The sequence below is a fragment of the Zingiber officinale genome, chromosome 2A (genome assembly GCF_018446385.1).
Source record: "Zingiber officinale cultivar Zhangliang chromosome 2A, Zo_v1.1, whole genome shotgun sequence".
NCBI lineage: Eukaryota > Viridiplantae > Streptophyta > Magnoliopsida > Zingiberales > Zingiberaceae > Zingiber > Zingiber officinale.
The window spans coordinates 109,425,868-109,444,539 of NC_055988.1; the positions used below are offsets into that span (position 1 = coordinate 109,425,868).

The following is an 18,672-nucleotide window of genomic DNA, read 5'->3' on the forward strand; positions in this document are numbered from 1 at the left end:
GAAATAAAGCTAATAACTAACTTACAACCACATAACCTTAGAGACGATGTGGGACTATAATGGTTGACTGTTGCCTAATTGAAGTTGCATGGTTGAATGCCTATGCTCATAAGAGATGCTACCAAATGATGTGGGTAATGGGTTTATGACTAGGGACCATGAGACCATAAAGTTTGGACTTTATATAGAAGCAACCATTTCAATTAAATTTAGATGATGCATCCGACTTTATTTGTTGAGCATGAGTTTGTATATCAGATGATATAAAGATTCATGGCAAAGTCTTGTATTCATATTGAGATGAATATGCTTGAGAGATGGTATGTTGCATTAAACTTCTTTTATTATCATCTGTTCTTATTCTTTAGATTCTTTTAGGAGGTTTTCTTGCTAGTGTTGCTAATAGTTCCTATCTTGTACTTATCCTTATATCAACATCAAGCGAGTCATTAAGCATACTACTACTATTACTGCTTTAAGACATCTCTACTATTGGGTTAAATTTTGCACAACTGAGAAGTATTCCTTGGTAGCTTCCTGACATATTTTTATTACATAAGCTATTAAGACATTATGTTATTATTGTCAATGTGTTTGTGTGGTAATCATCTCTTCTTGTTGATGATTAGCATCAGGACATGTTGCAAGCATCATTTAGCATCACTGCAACAAAGTCTGCTAACACAAGGTGTCAATGAATTATTCACAACCAAGAAGGGTGACTTGGGCGTGACAGTTTAAGCTATCACTTACAAATTACAAGCTACCATATAGTGTGGCTTAGAGTTATGAATCAATTTGGTCTAGTATAACCAGATACAAATGAATACAAATAAGTTATTTTTTCCTGTATATGCAGTCCGCATATGTGCAATGTTATCTAAAGAGGATCGTATATCCATTATGCTATGTGGTCCCTTTCAAAACCACTTGGTGGTAACATATGCAGCTTAGACTAAACACATCAGGGCTGAGCAAGAGGACATGTATAGAGCAAAAAAAAAATTAAGATTTTACAATTGTGACGGATGGATGAGGAGGTGATAACATATGCAGTTTAGACTAAACACATCAAAGAACAAGGGCTGAGAAAAAGGACACATACAGAGAAAACAAATTAAGCTTTTACAATTGTGATGGATGGATGAGGAGAGGAAAGGAGTTTGCAACGATATGGTGAAGGGAGGGAAGACTACCCTATAACATCAAAGTCACAGCCTCTTTGAAATTGAGAAGAAAAACAGAACCTGATCTAAAACCCAAATTGAGAGGAGAATATAGTAATGGCCTTAAAAAAAGGGCTAATCTTATACCCTTTAGGGCACTTTATACCTAAAATACTTAATGTGGGACTAAACACATAACCAATATAACTAAAACTCTAACAAGAATCACAGAAGGTCATTCACATTGTGATTGTATGGTGTAAATTGACATTTAGGACCACTCTTGATCTTTGAGACACTTTCAACAAAACAGATTGCCTTGATGCGAACAAGTCAGAGTTGGGGCAATCCCAATTTGCTCAATTTCCAACCAGAAAAATGAATGTGAAATACCAAATTTAATGAAGGGCATATACAATTGAACCCAAACCACGTGAACCAAATGTGTAAAAGTTATCTCTGCTCCTATATGTGATGAACAATGCTAGTCATAATCTATGTTTTACATTGTACAACTTATTTCCAGAAAATCAGCTATGAGTCCAAATAACACAAACAGCAAAAAGAAAGAAAAATTTTGATGAACGAACTTTTGTTAAACTGAAGAGAAATTTGGCCTAAACACAGATATAGGAAGCACAAAGATGAGATATTTTCACATACAATTAGCACAAGGACACAAATACCTGATTTGGAGAGGAAAGAAATGGCAAGAAAATTTCAAATGATTTTACTTTCGTTTTACTAAGATACCATTCAACATTATAAGCAAAGAACTAGATTCCGAAGTAGAATTAACTATACTTACAAAGTAGAATTTCTTGCTTCAGTTTAAGGCCAGAGAACAAATCCCGCTTTCTCCTTAATGATGTGCACATATTAGTTGTGACTGATTTTGTGATATCCTGCATTAGAATTTACAAATGATTTTTGAAGATCTTATTTGGTCAATGTCAATGATATATCATTCAGGATAAATGAGGGGGGAAATGTTAAAAATTATCATATAATTCCACAATGGATTAAGGATGAAACAAATGATACTGTGTTCATCATATTTCTGAATGTTCTACTATTTTTTTTAAAAAAAAGTAAAACATTATAAATAAACATCTTACATAAAAAGTAGTATGTTGTACATATAGGACCAGAGATTTTTTTAATATCTAACAATGGCCTTTTAGACGGCTATACTAAAGAAATTTCGGGAGATAATTATTAGCCTAAAGATATCTAAGCAAGAGCAATTGCCCTGAGGATAGATTCAATCTTTAACCAACTGCTTCCAGCTAATAACCAACTTTTAAAAAAGGAAAAGAGGCCTGAGCATTTGCCTTCACTAATAGATATGAAAGCAGAACTATGTGGTGGTCAGCAAATTTCCATGACTTGTTTGCTTTCAAGTTTTAGAACATAGACCCACACATCAATATGAGATAATAAAATTGACATGTGATCGCTAAGCATTGCATAACTTGATGATCTATCACAAAGACTAAAGGACTCAAATTGCCATATAATGGTTCCTTAAATCTTTCAAGCAAAAGAGAGACCTAACCAAAGTCAAAAGGAATTTTCTGCAAAAGATGAGGAGAAATTAATGGTCTGTCCAGTCAAAGCAAGAAAACTGATCTTTTACATGAACTTTGCTAGGTCACTGGCCAAAATGCTTAAATGCAAGTTAATAGCAGTTCCCTCATTCAAGCGAATAATCCTCTTTGGTTAGTCCATAACTCTTCAAATGGGGCTAAAGTATGGTACCTCAATAATCCCACTTAATGCCTGATATCTCCACCAAGATATAAATCCAAACCAGACCTTAAGTCACCCCTAATCAGCACTGTGATGGCACATTCTGAGGCCCAACGGAAGAATGTGTCATCAAACAAGTGACCTCTACGAAACCTCTCATCCATCATGCTAAGAGGATTAGGTCTACTCTAATAAGAATCACAATGCCTAATGAGAGATCTTATCAAAGCCCCAGGCAGTGTTCTAAATAGCGGTCGAAGTGGGCATCAACCATACCGCCTCAAGCAAAGGCGGTGCTTTAGGCAGTAACTCACCTCCTTCCACCACTATTACGTCTAGAACCGCCACCGTTGCCTCCACTGTCGCAATTTCACCACTGTGACACATCCGGACATGTCACTTGGGCCCAACGACGTCTCCAGATGCATGGTGCGAGCCCGAACACATCATCTGAGCTCGGCGACAGGCCGGAACGCGTCACCCGAGACCCGTGACGCTTCCGGGCAATGCATCGAACTCGTCGCCAGACCAAAACACGCGGTTTAATTAAATATTAGGTTAATAATTTTAATCAACTCTAACTATGATTGGGATAATTTAAATATACTTAATTAAAGTCTAATAAAATTATCTCATTAATATATATATATATAATTATTTTATTTTTTATTTTAAAATATTTAGATTAAATTTTTTATTGTTAATTAATATATTTTATTAAATGTACAAATAAGAATAATGACTATAATATTATATATAAAAAAAAAAATCAACTGCCTAGGCGGTAGGCAATCACTAACTGCCCCGCCACCGCCTACCGCCATTTACAACATTTTTACGAGACCTATGTTTCATGTTTCGAATTTCGTGATATGTTCCCTCGATGTGACTTTTTGAGTTTTGGGACCAGACAGCTACAAAACATCTCCAAGCTATAAGAAAGTAAGGTATACTTCTAGTGATTATCTCATCTTCTGTGTGCATTACCTTGATTATGTTATGGTTAGACACTCGTCAATTTAGTTGGATTGTGTATCTGTTTCTATACCTGTCTAGTAGGTATTCATTGACATGGTATAGAATGATGACACTTAGTTAATCAACCCTATTCGCAAATGTTGTCGGAGTCGACCATGAAAGCGACTAGTCGACACGTTGAGGACTCGACCTTGATGAAGAGAACGTTGTTTCTCTGGTAGCGCTGACTGTTACCAAGTCGGAAAGCAAGGGTCGAATCTATTAACAACCTAGTGGAGATCAAGGATTATAGTCTCAAGGAATACCACCAACCATACTAACCCAGGTTACTACCAACTGAGTGAAAGATAGAGTTATATACTCTTGTTGTCTCGGTCAGTAGAAAACCGATTTATCCTTGTTGACTTGGACAGTAAAGGATCGATTTACCCTAGTTGACTTGGTCTGGAGGACAAATTTACTCTTGTTAGTTCAGTCAGTAGAGGATCGATTTATTCTTGTTGGTTCCGTTAGTAAAAGACCGATTTACTCTTGTTGGTTCGGTCAGTAGAGGACCAACTTATTCTATTTCATGGAGATTCTGATCCTTGGATTCCTCATGACTGGTAAGATAACCTAAAAGGCACATTTAAGTACATGACTTGTATAGATGTTGGAAAGACTGATTTAGCTGCATATCATTTATGAGATTATACCGTTACTTGGTGGAAAATATAGAGGATGATTTTTGGGGAACAAAGCATCTCTTATTGATGATTTCGAGATGCTCTAGAGAGAGTATTTCTCTACTTTTTTCTGTATGTCATCATCAGGAGTTCTTGATCTTGAAAAAGAGGAATCGAGGCATAATGGGTAACCAGGCAATGGTTAGTCGACTCACCTAAAGTTCCATAGGAGATCATTACTCATGGACCGATCGGATATGGTTAGATATTCTCGATGGTATATAGAGACAATATGACCTACAATGATGCAAAGGAGGTGGTGTTAGTTGATTAACACCTATGAAATCCAACTGTTAAGTGAAAATATGAGATGATGATCTTCGAGAGGCAGAGCATCGATTGACAGTTATTTCAACAAGTTATTTAGTGATAGTGCTCCTCTACCTTTGTATGCATGGCTCGTCACTGGAGGTTCTTGAACCTCAGGTGGAGCAATTGTAGTATAATGGGTTACAAGACAATGGTTAGTCGACTCCACTAACATTGTCTCCGTCAAGTAGCTCAAGACCTTGACTACATGATCATTTATCCAAGTTCTTGAAGTATATATGTCAGATCATAGTGTTCGTCCTGTTGCCAACATTTGTCGAGGAACATTTACAGGTATGATTATGAGTGTTGTGGAGATACCTTCTTAACGGGTAGACTTTCGGTCAAGAGGTTAAGTGACCCTTTGAACTTTGGATTGTCATTTTCTTATTGTGGATATTTGAGTACTTGAAATGATGAGATTTGACAGACTTTTTGAACATATATTGGATGGTCTCTTATTGTGCTATACTAAATGGTCGATTAAGAGTAGTAACCATGCAACCCCTAGACCAACCATCTTGGGAATTCGTCGAGACTAATGACGAAGGAATATTTTGTTTCGGCAAATATAAACCAAACAGTTACTATCTATGTCGGAGGATATTTGGATAAGATTAGTAGAGTTTTTATATTCATATCGCATGTATTGGTCATATCTCTACCATTTGGAAAGTTGTTGATCATCGATCACGAAGTCAGGGATGTCCCTTTGACTTCAGTAGTCATGCACTTTTGGTAGGATGGTGATATATTTCTATATCTTGGTAGTACCCCATGATGAGAGTAGGTCACTAGGAAATTAGATTTGTGAGCATATGACGAGTTTATCTCACTAAAAATATATACTGCAATAAACTTACACAGGGTATAATCCTTTTAGTTGGTACAACATAGACATGCAATGTTGAAACATGGTGGATATATTTAAATTTATTGGCAGTGGTTGTTGAAGGTTGGATGACTTACGCTATCACTGTTCAGAAAACTATCAAGGTTGATTGATGTTAAGGATTTGGGATTAGTGGACATTGTGAAATTAGATTTTATGATATGTTGCTTTCTAATGATCTAATAGTGGATATTGACTTGATGGTCTATTATTAAGTAATTGTCGTTGATAGTGACATGGGGAGTATCACGTGTGTGATATTTATAGGTTTGATGAACTTGATGAACCTGGTAGCCCCAAAGTATTTGGATCAGCTGTCATTGTCTTTATTGACGATATTGTAATATATTCTCGATCCAAGGTGGATCGCAAACAACATCTTCGTATAGTTCTGGCGATGCTTCGACGAGAACATCTATATGCGAAATTCAATTGCGCATTTTGACTATCTTCTGTGAGATTTTTGAGATACATTGTCTCTAGTAGAGGTATATCAGTGGATCCAGAAAATAGAGGTTGTTATAAGTCGAGAGCAGCTAAAGACAATATAAGAAATTCATAGTTTTCTGGATTTGCTGGATATGACCAAGGACTTGTCGAGGGTTTTCCAGCATTGCTAAGCCATTGACTGACCAGGAAATTAATGAAATTTACATGGACAATGGCTTGCAAGGCTAGTTTTCAGGAGTTTAAGCAAAAGCTAATAACTGCACCTGTCTTATTAGTTTTACCTTCTAATATAGACAAATTTGTACTCTACACAGATGCATCATATCAATGATTAGGTGCAATTCTGATGCAGCATGAGCGAGTAGTATCGTAGGCTTCACGTCAGCTAAAAGATCATGAAAAGAATTATCCAGTTCATGATTTGAAATTGGAGTTGGCATCTATCACTATCACGTTGAAAATTTGGAGACATTATTTGTACGAGATCACTTTCAAGATTTACATTGATCACAGGAGCCTTAAGTACCTATTTATCCAGAAAAAGTTGAACCTTAGACAGAGTTCTCGTGTGATGAGAACGAGATCCTTATTACCATGGGAGATTGTGTTCCTGGATTATAAGGAGGATTTTCTTAGGAAGCACACCGATTCAGATTTATAATAAATTGGGGGGGGGGGGCCATATGTATAGAGATTTGAAGCGTTCTTTTGGAGGCTGAAGAAAGACATCACGGATTTTATAGCTCGATATCTAGTATGTCAGCAAGTGGAGGCTGAACAACTTGATATCTATTTACTTAACGCACCTAAATAGGAAATTTGGGGACCAAATTTTTATTAGTGGAGGAGAATGTGAGAATTGGTAATTAAATAATAATTGTTATTTATTAAATAACCTTATGAAAATTTCTGGAGATTTTTAAGTTTTTTTTGAGATTAAAAACCGAACCGGTATGATGTTAATAACGTAAGAGGGGGAATTAATCAAGCTTAGGTTAATTGAACACTCATTAACCCTAAGTATATAACCTACGCTACAATAACCAAAGCCCTAAAACGCAGTTTTCCTCTCCCCAAATCCCGATCCCCATTCTTCGTCGCATACTCCCTCTTTCTCCCACTCAATCGCCACCAACACTACCTTACTGTCGAGTTTCGCCGTCGCCAGAAGGGAGGAACGACGCAAGAGGACTAGGGCTGCCTCTCCCTTTCGCTTGCGGATCCGAGCGAAACCACTACCATCAGGGGTCATCGCCTCCTTTCCCCTCTTTGCCACGGGACGCCGCAACCCACCTCGCCGACGTCGTCAATCTCCCGACACCTACTGAGCCGTAGCCGTCGATCGCCACTCTTCCGGCCACAAGAAGGTACAGTGGGCCTTCTCTATCTCTGCCCTTCCTTCTGTTTGATCGTTGGCCACTATGTAGGTTGTGTTAAAACAATTAAGTTGCAGATTGTGATTGGCAGATTTCTGTTTTGCAATTCTAAGTCATCTAGAAATTTGAATTATGGAAGGGATAGTGGAGGTTGATTGGGTTGGTTGTTACCAGGAGGTTGAGGGGGTAGGTTTCTTGCAAAGGGTATGCTGCAAGTTAACTTGAAATCATTCCATGACTGTTTTAGGGGCAAATTAATGATTGGTAAACCTTAATCTAGTAAGTTTATGGTATGATATTGAGGACCTAATTTAATCGAATCACTTGGATGGGTTAAACTAGGGTTGGGTTAGATCTTATTTGATCAACAAAGGAGATTAACCAGGGTTAATTAATGAATTGGGGTTAGCTACTTGTTTTAGGAATTGGTTTTAGCTATTTGATTTATATGAAGATTAGTTAAATTGTATAGGCCGATGCAAGACTCTAATTGAGACGAGCATTGCGACGTGGGAGTTATTTGGCACGGACTGCACAGAGGCGAGTACTTCTTGACTTGCTTCTTTAATACTTTGATCATAGTGCATGAGCTATATTCGGTTAGATGTTGTTTTTACCTTGAATTTATTCATATTTTACCTGAGCTTGACATTTACATGTTTGACCTTAGAGATGATCGATTTGATATCTATACAGTCTCTCGTTGCCATCCATGATATTTAGTAGATTCCTTGTTTACTCGCATTGATTGTTGTATATATATATACACTATTGAACATGCTAATTTGACTATAGTATAGTTGATTGCTATTTATGTATATGTGTTGATGGTTGTTCATATCTTGCTCATCATATCATTGCATGCATGCCGACGACTATGTCTCACTTGTGGTTGAGAGAGTCGTTGGCCAGTGTCACACACTTGGCCACTCATGGGTAGTGGTAGCTGGAGTACGTATCGCTTGTCCTGTCGTGCCCACTCGGTCACTCATGGGTAGTAGTAGTTGGAGTTGCGAGCAGTAGGAACCCTCGTTGCTATGTAGCTAATCAGCTCCAAGCTGTCTACTCGGTCACTCGAGAGTAGTGGTAGCTGGAGTGTTGTGCAGTTGTCATTGTCCCAGCCTCTCGACCATACAAGGTAATAGCGCTGAGGGGTGAGCAAGAATGACCATGTCGTGCATATGCATATGATATTGTATTTGCATATGTGGTTTTATTGTATTCACATGTTTGTGATATGTTGCATTGATTGAGATATGTCTATTGTGCATCGACACTAGCTTACTTATTGGTAGTATGTATATGTCATACATGTTGCTCTTGTAGTTATAAGCAGTGTTGTTACAAATCCTCACTAACACCTGACTTTCTATTACTTAGTATATGGGTTCAGGTATGGACATTTACTATAATATCACTATTATTCTTGCTATTATTTTTCCATGAGACTGTATACCTTTGAATCTCTAGATATATTTTGTTCATACACTAGCTGCCCCAAGGCTATACTTTTATTTTCCCCAGATAACAAGTAGATGGTACAAGGTCACTTGGAAAATCGTGGCTACAATCCCACGTCACATCTGAGGACGGTTTTCTAGTTTTGCTTCCTACTTAACTTGCGTTTTGAATTTGTAGACTTGGCATTGTAATAATTTGACTTGGTCTTGGAGTTTAGCCTTGAGACTTCTTGTATTTGCTTTGATATTGTTGTGTCAAGTTAGGTCAGCTCGTTGTTTTGGTTTATATGTTTTACTTTATGTCTTCCGTTGTGTTTTTGTTCCAGCCGCGTGGGTTGTATATTATACTGCGTGGTTGTGTTAGATTTTAGCTGTGTGGGTTGTAGAAACTATTCTTGTAATGTCGTGTTGTATTATATCCAGATTTCATATCATAAGGAGGGAGATGTTGTCCGTTTGTTGGACAGGACTCCTCCGGGGCATGACGATCTACTCGACTTTGTTAGGCCTAATCAATGGCCCAAAATGCTTAAGCACAAATTACTATTACATCAACTAAGTTAATAAACCTCCTAAATTAGGCAACCACTCTCTGCATGGGACTAAAGTAAGGTATCACAAATTCTTGTACTCCTGATTTGTGCTATACTATTTTACTTATCCAAAAAAAATTAAAGTAGGGAATCACAAGAAAGAATAATATTGTAAATTGATTCAGTGATTTTGATATTTAAAATTCTTTATACATGTTTCTTTTACCAAATAGCACAATTGTGTTTGACAGATTTACAACAATTCTACATATATAAGAACCATAAGCAGTTTGAAGCCCAACAGCTGGTTAAACAGGGGGTCTAGCCGATCATGAGCCGCTCACGAGAGGCTCAGTCAAAACTCAACTTAAGCTCGAAGTTGACCAAGCTAGAGCCGAGCTCAAGCCGGCTTGATTAGAAATCAAACCGAGCTTGAGCCTAATTATTACTGACTCGGTGGATGCAAGTAATAATATATATTTTTATAATATATAATATATTAATTTATTTATTAAAAAAAATTTGGGCTCGAGCTCAAGCCCATAATTAAATATCGAGCTCAAGTCGAGCCAGTATAAATCGAGTCGAGCCAAGCTCGAGCCTAGGCTGGCTCGAGTTCGGCTTGGCTCGTTTACAATCCTAGGTTAAACTAGCCGATCATTACCAATAAGTTCATAAACAAAACCACAAAAAAATGATACCAACTTTCATAGCCAAGAGAGAATAGTTTGAAATGTACAATGCAGAGAATTTTACAAAACAACGAGCCATTTGATAAAAGATTACCTGGTAGAAACCAGACATCATTTTCAGTGAGATACTCTGGTAACACCTAAAGCACGATAACCATTTTGTTTAAACATGAATGTATTAGATCACTAAATCAAAGATGAACATTTGGCACCTATTGACTTACCAGTTCTCAAGAAGCTTACTAGGAATTTCAATGAAGTCAGCAACCACTTGCAGACCAGAAAACCTTGAAAAGGTCGCACGCATGCACATATGATGTACCTAAGATTATGACAAAAATGAATATCTTCGTTGGTTATTCTTGGATAAATCAACAAAGGCGATATTCAAAACAAACTAATGGATTGTGTATCCGAAGTTCTTGTAGGCATCCATATAAAGCATAACAGACACTAATAAATTCAGACAGAAGCATCAACATTAGCTAAAATGCAAACCAGACATGTGCAAAGAACTTGTATGCTTCATTGCACTATCATATTGGACAATTAGAGGCCTAAGCAATATTTTGTTTGTTTATGAATTCATAGAATTCAGAAGCAAAATGAGAATGTCTTCTCAAAACTAGACCAAAAATTAGCCTGCATATGAAGAGAAGGAATGGGGTAGAATTTTTTTGTTATGCCCTGCTTGCCCACCGTGAACCTTGTCCAAAATGTAGTTTTTTATTTAATAATTTATTATCTCACTCCGCTTAAGTAGAGGAGAGAGTGGTGGGGATGGGGAAGAACTCATCCCCTGCTTTCTATATTGGACAGGGATGAAAACTTTAAAAAAAAAAAAAACACACAACCCGTCCCATTCCATTGTCATTCCTAGTTGGGACAATAGTTCCTCCAGTTTATTTAGGTCTAATTACAGTTTTTTGATAGTTTGATAATTCAATTTAAGTTAGGTGCATGTATTTGATCGGTGTATAGGATATCATATGACTTGGAGATTAAAGTGATCAAACTTAGATGATGAACTTTATGGATCGAGAGCAAAGCCATGAGAAACTTTGAACTTGTGAATGATCATCAAAATTGAAGAAAGATTGAACCTTGTATTTGTTTTGGGGTAATAAATTGATTGGATTGAAAGAATTTAGCACCATAGAACATATACTTTTGTTAATGACTAGATCCCAAACATGGGGAAGTTTATGGGGCTTGTAAACTAGCTACAGTGGTTGCCAGCTTGAACTAGAATGCCAATCAACTAGGAGATTAGTTCAGTCGACTTGGTTTGGTCAACTGGAACATTGATCCAATCAATTGGAATTAGGCAATCTGGAGCAATGACAAAAGTATGTCAACTAATCTTGTAAGTGTCAAAAAAAATTAAACATTAATGTCATATTTCGAATGTTAGACGAGATTTATGAGTTTTTGGTCAACACGTGCTTAGATTTAGTCATTGAGGCATGCTTTAAAAAATTAGAGGCTCTTTTCTGGATCTAATACTTACATGAAAATACTTGTAATCATCCTTAAACACTCTCAATTGCTAAAAGGAACATCAAAAGGCTTTGGGAGAGAATACAAAGTTTCATGCTTAGATTTGAAACTCAGGTAAGATGCTTTTCATCTAGTATTAGATCTTAATCTACAAGGCGAGAAAGATAATTTTACAAATTGTAGTTATTTCTTAACATCTTGAAAGCATATGATTGCATATGGAGGGGATTTAAAAGTAATCATTTTGCATTGAACAGTAACCATTTGCTAGAAGATCTCTAGTAACAATGAGAGTAAACTCAGGACAACAAAGGTAGATCGCGAAAAGTGAGAAAGGTCTTGGGTGCTTGCTCAAGAGTGAGGGCTATCAACCGCATTACATCTTTGTTGTTATTTTATGCTTAATTACTTTATATATTTCCGGTGCACATTATCACTTTTATTGATCACAGAAGTGGGCTTGCAATTTAACCTTCTATTTGAGTAGTGTTATTTACAAGAATTGAACGAGAAAAAAGCATCATTTATTCACCCTCCCTCCATCAATATTCCAACACATCTTTAGTACCATCATTGGAAATATTGGAGTCAGGATTTGAGATATCAAGATTTTGGACGCATGAAGAGAACAAGAGAACAAGAGAAAAATAAAATAAAACTCTTTCAATTTGGTAAAAAAGAAAATTGAAGGCCTGCAAATGGAATCAAACAATATTTGTCTAAATCAGCCAAATTCCAAATTAATATAGTGAGTAGAAAAAACAAAGAGTGAAAGAGAGAACAAAAACGTGGATAAAAGAAAGAAAGGTAAAAAAATCTTTGAGCAACCGAGGTAGATAGTTCTGAAGCTACAGTGAGAAAGAGTGAGCAAGCTATTACAAGCAAGATGGAGGAGGAACACGAAAGGTATATTACTTTAGTTGACAGTGGGTTTAATTTTGTACAATTATATTTCTGTAAGGGCACATGTAGACCCGACCACGATTCGGAACCGCCGGATCGAAACCACCGGTTCGAAACAGCAGGTTCGACGGTTCCTAGGGATCGACCCTTAATATTAACCGTCTAAGACGGTTACGCTTCACGATTTGTCACATTTCACCACAATTCAAGATTATTATATTAAAAAAATAAATAAATTGTAAATTCATTTTAAAAAAAAGAGGGTTTGTACTTATTTAAATTGCATACACATCCCCTTAGGGTCAAAGGGAATCCACATAGTTCTTACTTTTTTACCCTTTTATCTTATGAAATGGTATTGTTATTCACTTACATTTCTTGTTCCCGTAGTATTTATTCCTGCGGTATCAAATTTTTTACTTTGTCATCTGAAAGATCGGCTATGGGCCAATTGTCGAGTAATGCTTGGGTTTCCAACGAGTTAGGAGACAAAATCGATTATTGTTTATCCAATATGTTACCGCCGACACTAAACATTAACTATTGATACGGGACAAGCTAAAATTTCTTTGATGATCATGGAGAGGACATGAAGGCTTTGAGCCTTCTATGGCCACCACTTTAGGACATCGAAATCTGCTTCGTTTATCTGCTTTACTAAAATCAAAAGAAATCGTAAAATAATTCTTTCGCAAGAATTTGAGAATCCTCATGGACGTTTTGTGTGTTCTTTTAATAAAATTTGAGCTTTTATAAATTTTAAATTACTGTTTGTATTCCGTATTCGATACTATCCTTTATAAATATCATATAAATAATTTCTAATATTATATACAATATTATTAGGATTAGGAGGAGAAGAATCTTTAAAAGGATTTAAAGCATCATAATACAAATTTAACATTTCTTATCAAACATCTAATTTATATCTAGGGTCTAAAGCAAATGCCACTAAATAAATTTTAGAAATATGAAAAAAATATTTTTTCCATTTTGTTTTCATTGTTAATACACAAGAACATAAAAATTCGAACTATTTCCATTTTAAACTAATACTACACTACAAAAAATTCCTAAAGCTAAATGAGAGATAGGATAATAAAAACTAAAAAATTGTTCAGTTACATCATTAAATATTTTTAAAATTTCACAGGTACTACTACAAATATTCCATTGTTGTGAAAATAAATATATATCGATATTATTATATTTTGTGCAAAAAAATGAACATAATAATTCTTTATATTGAAATGAATCTTATAACAATTGATATGTTGAATTCCAACATGTTGGAACATCACGTGGAAATTTTTTAGGTCTCATTACATTATTTTTACAAAATTTACCCTGTTTCATTATAGAGGGATGCAACCATAAATAAGAAATAACAGTTATAACTTATAATTGATTTAATATGCTTTTCTAAAATTCTTAATCCATCTTGAAAACAAATATTTAAAACATGGGACACACAACGAATATGTAAAAAAAACACCAATAATAGATTGACATATAAATTTTAGTTCTTCAATACTAGTGGCATTAGAACTAGCATTATCAAATGATATTGAAAATATTTTGAGTTAATCCATATTCTTTTTAAATTAAACATAAAAATTGTGAGATATTGTGAACACTGTGATTCATCAAAACTCTATATGCTAACAATTTTTTTTGGATATTCTATAAGTTATCGATCCAATAGTAAGTCGCACCCATATACGAATGTGTTTTCCAATTATCACTCCAAATATCATAACATAAAAAAACTTTATTATTTAATTTACTAAATCCTTCAATTAAATTTTTCGCTCTTGTTTTACTAATTATTTAATTGTACGAGTAAGTATAGTTCTAAGAACACATTTAGCAGATGGATTAAGAAATTTTTTACAAAAAACTTCAAAAGTGCAATTAGATCTAAAACTAAATGAAAGATGTTCTTAGAAAACAAATCTAGTAAATAGTTCTCTTAATTTATTATCAAAATTAAAAAAAAAAACAGAATTAGTACATCTACTAGTGGAAAATTTAGATAATTATACTTGAGAACGATAAATTAATTTAGATAATTATACTTGAGAACGATAAATTCCATATTCCGTCAGGTGTTTCATCTCTATATGTCGTTTCAACGACCCATAGCCGTCATTGGCTTGGAATTTGTAGGAAGCATTGCGGTCATGGTTTAAAGTTTCGTGCCGAGACGGTCGAAACGAGAGAAACATCTCGTTCCACCTGGCGACCGGCACCGACACGACCTCGACACCAAACCCACGACAGTTGCGATGTATTGCGCGACCCTACCGTCGCAGTGGAGGGGTCGCTCAACCCCGCAACAATAGCGCAGAGGCTGCATACTCTTCTATTGCCATCGCGAGACGTCGTGCGACCCTACGGTCGCTACAAAGGGAGTCACACGACCACTGCGGTCGCACCAGAGGAGTCACGCGATCCTCGAGACCATGGCTGAGGGGTCGCGAAACCCACGGCAGCGCCGAAGTAGCGCGAGCTCGCGAGTGGTGTCGGATTTCAAATTTTTTTTTTTAATTAAACATAGGTTAATTATTTTAATCAATTCCTAACTGTGATGGAGATAATCTAAAGAGACTTTATTAAACCCTATTACCCTAATAAAATTATCTAATTAATTTTATATTTCATTTATTTTAATTTAAAAATTATAATAAAATTTTTATTTATTTATTATCTATTTTCATATCTTTTCCTTTTTTAAAGATCATTTTTTATATTGTTTATTTTTTAAATATTTATGTTAAATATTTTGTTTTTTAATTAATATATTTTATATTTAAAAAAATACCAAAACCATACCGGCACGACACGATACGGAAACCGTATCATTCCGGTCCAAGACCGAAACTTCGGCACGGGTCGAAATTTTAAACCTTGATTGCAGTGCTTACATTTTGCATGCAATTCTCCCGACGGGAGAGTGACCTTAAAATAGCTCTCAATTCAGATTCTCTTAATATATATAATAGATTTTTGCATGCAAATTAGGCAGGATTAACAATCGGGTAGCGTGAGCAATAGGAATAACTGCTGAGAAAGATGTAGCACAGGATAAACAGCTGCCTTATTAAAACTTATGCAAAAGAAACAAAGGACCTGATACAGCCTATAGTGTGCAATTATTGCTACAATGATGAAATGGGACAATCAGGAAAAGGGTCAGTACATATGTTAACTCTCACTTTATATATTTTAATATTGGTAGAACGAAGAATAGGCCTCCTATTTGAAAGATTTCAATACTTGAGGGGGGGGGGGGGGGGGAAAAATGCAACAACCTGCACACGTATTTCGTGTGTACCTTACAGGTGGATTTAAAAAACCCCGCGAATTAACTTGGGTTACAGGTGTGGTTTTGGCTGTATTGACCGCATCTTTTGGTGTAACTGGTTATTCCTTACCTCGGGATCAAATTGGTTATTGGGCAGTCAAAATTGTGACGGGCGTACCCGAAGCTATTCCTGGAATAGGATCGCCTTTGGTAGAGTTATTACGTGGAAGTGCTAGTGTGGGCCAATCTACTTTAGATTGTGGGTAGCAACTTCCTTCAACATAAGTGTGGAAGTACAAAAGCTGTTGGCAAAATACATGATACACAACTTGAAACTGGAGCTTAAGATTTATTAGCAGCAGCCATTTCTTTTGAAGTATAACTGTAAGCAAGCAAGAAATAAGACAGATTACATGAAAGTAGTGAAGAATCAACATACCACATGGGTAAACTCATGGAATAGAGTGACAACTTCTGAGAATCGCAGTAGCACAGGATTATCATCAGTTTGTTTTAGACACTGAGAAATTAATAGGGCAACTGGAATCTGCAAACACAAGACATAAATTTAATATTCTATGGCATAAAGCTGTCTGGAAGGAAAATTTAGCTGGAAAACGAACCGTGCAATATAAGAATGCAGAGAAATATCTATGACATTTTGCGACTATCATTAGTGCAACATGCCATAATTTTATAGGCATAACTTACATAAACAAAGACATCATCAAGAAATAAGCCACTGTTTTAGAAGCAGTCTATGCATATGTAGTGGCTTTGCTTTATAGCATATGCCCACATATATTAATTTAATCTTAAATTGGTTAGCCTAGACCAAGTTAGTTTACCAATATTGCAGCTAATCTTCCTTAGCTCCTTTCAGTTGCAGAAGATGTATTGCAGCTAATCTTCTCCTGAGTTACATCTATTTGCTTCAAAATGTCACCTTCTTTAAGTCCACAACCTTCTTTTCAGATTCTTCATCTACTCACTAAGCTACCCACTAAGGTGTTTTGAGTCCCTACACCTTTGTCCATTCAATCAGCTTCTCTCACATCCCACAAGGCCACCAACACTAGAACCTACAATAAATAATCATGAGAGTCCTCTAGTCACCCAGCACCTCCCCAGAATAGATCTTTCTATTGCTCTCCAGAATAGTACTCACAATCGATGCTACTTTTCTAATTTCTTATGTTGCATTATCAACTAGCCATTCTACCTCATTCATTCTTTGGCATCACACTCTATCCCTAGCAACTATTTCAAAGGTGCTCTAGCACAGGTTTTATAGGACAATTTCAGGCATTAGGGTGATTGACCCACTGCATAGGGCCTAGATGAGGTGGGAGCTTAGGCAGTTGACATTAAAATAACATAAATAGATTGATATTAAAAATAAAAATGACTAATATATATCTAACAAAAATGTATTAATCAATGAAACAAATTTATAAGTAATGAAGTAACCAGAGAATGGAGTGATAATTGAAAAGACACAACAATAAAAGACATCAACTTTCACATTGCAACAAAGAAAACACAAATTTTTGGATAATTACGTAATAGGTTATGAGTTACCTAGTAGTATTGTAAACGGATTGAAGGCTTGATTAGCAGCTAAGTGATGCACTCAAGGTTATGGAATGCATTAAAATTACATAAATAGTATAGTACATTTACAAGCAAAACTTATTTTTGTAATCATATTTAATACACACACATCTAAATGTTACATAAGAACTATGTAGTAATCTAATTGGATATGATCTCTGTATGCTTTTTAAACCTTAGAACAAGACCAATCAAATTATTAGTTCTTGTCTAACTTCTAAATTACAAATTATCAAATAATATAAGTGGCTAGATGAGCATGCATTTTAGAAGTTAGAATTTCTTAGAGTTCCATAATTGACTGACTATTTGGAGAACCTACTATCTAGTAGCCTATAGGATTAGATTGGATGTTCATAGTTAATCTCCAATTGGAGTTCCATTATTGGTATATTTGTTTTTTTTTTTTTGATGATCCAGGTGTCCAGACTTTGCCCAACTAACCCTGGAGGTAGATGGCCTTCCCTCCTATTCACCTATCGGATAAATCCGGACCATAGTTTATGGTGCAGACAAGCACCAAATTGGAGAGCTTAGTAAGAACTTTAACTGATCAGAAAATTGCACGTGAAGTGTTATAGTAACTATTTTTCAGAGACCTAATTGTAAATCTTAAAATTTTATGAACTAAATTGCAAATTAACAATTAAAACCCTTTTTTTTCCTCCCCACTTCTTTCACACTGGATTTCTGGATATTTTTTTTTTGTCTCCTTCACCTCATTGCCGCCTATCACCGATTCCACAACCACCTCTCAATTCCTCTCCCTCCCTCTCAAGTGACCTTGCTCAGCAGCCACCTGTCACTGCCATCATCTTCAGGGGCAATCGTATGCTACCGTGTTCTCCATGGCTTGCCTAGATCACTAAGACTGCCATCGTGATGCAAAAAGCAACAACTGCCATGCTGGAATCAGCCAATGTCCTTTCTGGAAGCAGCGACAATCATGCTAGATCGTCACTGATTGCACTTCCGTCACCCACTACCAGCATCATTGCAGCCTCCCCACCTAGCT

The 18,672-nt window shown here is 36.0% G+C and overlaps 1 protein-coding gene across 2 annotated transcripts in view; it reads right to left on the reverse strand.

Annotated features, from left to right (window-relative positions):
• LOC122041905 (probable thimet oligopeptidase) overlaps nt 1-18,672 on the reverse strand; it is a 75,349-nt gene that overhangs the window by 14,330 nt on the left and 42,347 nt on the right. For both annotated transcript variants that reach the window (XM_042601774.1, XM_042601775.1), the window contains 4 exons: nt 16,483-16,590; nt 10,558-10,655; nt 10,428-10,473; nt 1,975-2,071 (listed from right to left, as the gene is read on the reverse strand). In XM_042601774.1, coding sequence (XP_042457708.1) covers nt 1,975-2,071; nt 10,428-10,473; nt 10,558-10,655; nt 16,483-16,590 — 349 coding nt within the window. The remainder of the gene's footprint in view (nt 1-1,974; nt 2,072-10,427; nt 10,474-10,557; nt 10,656-16,482; nt 16,591-18,672) is intronic.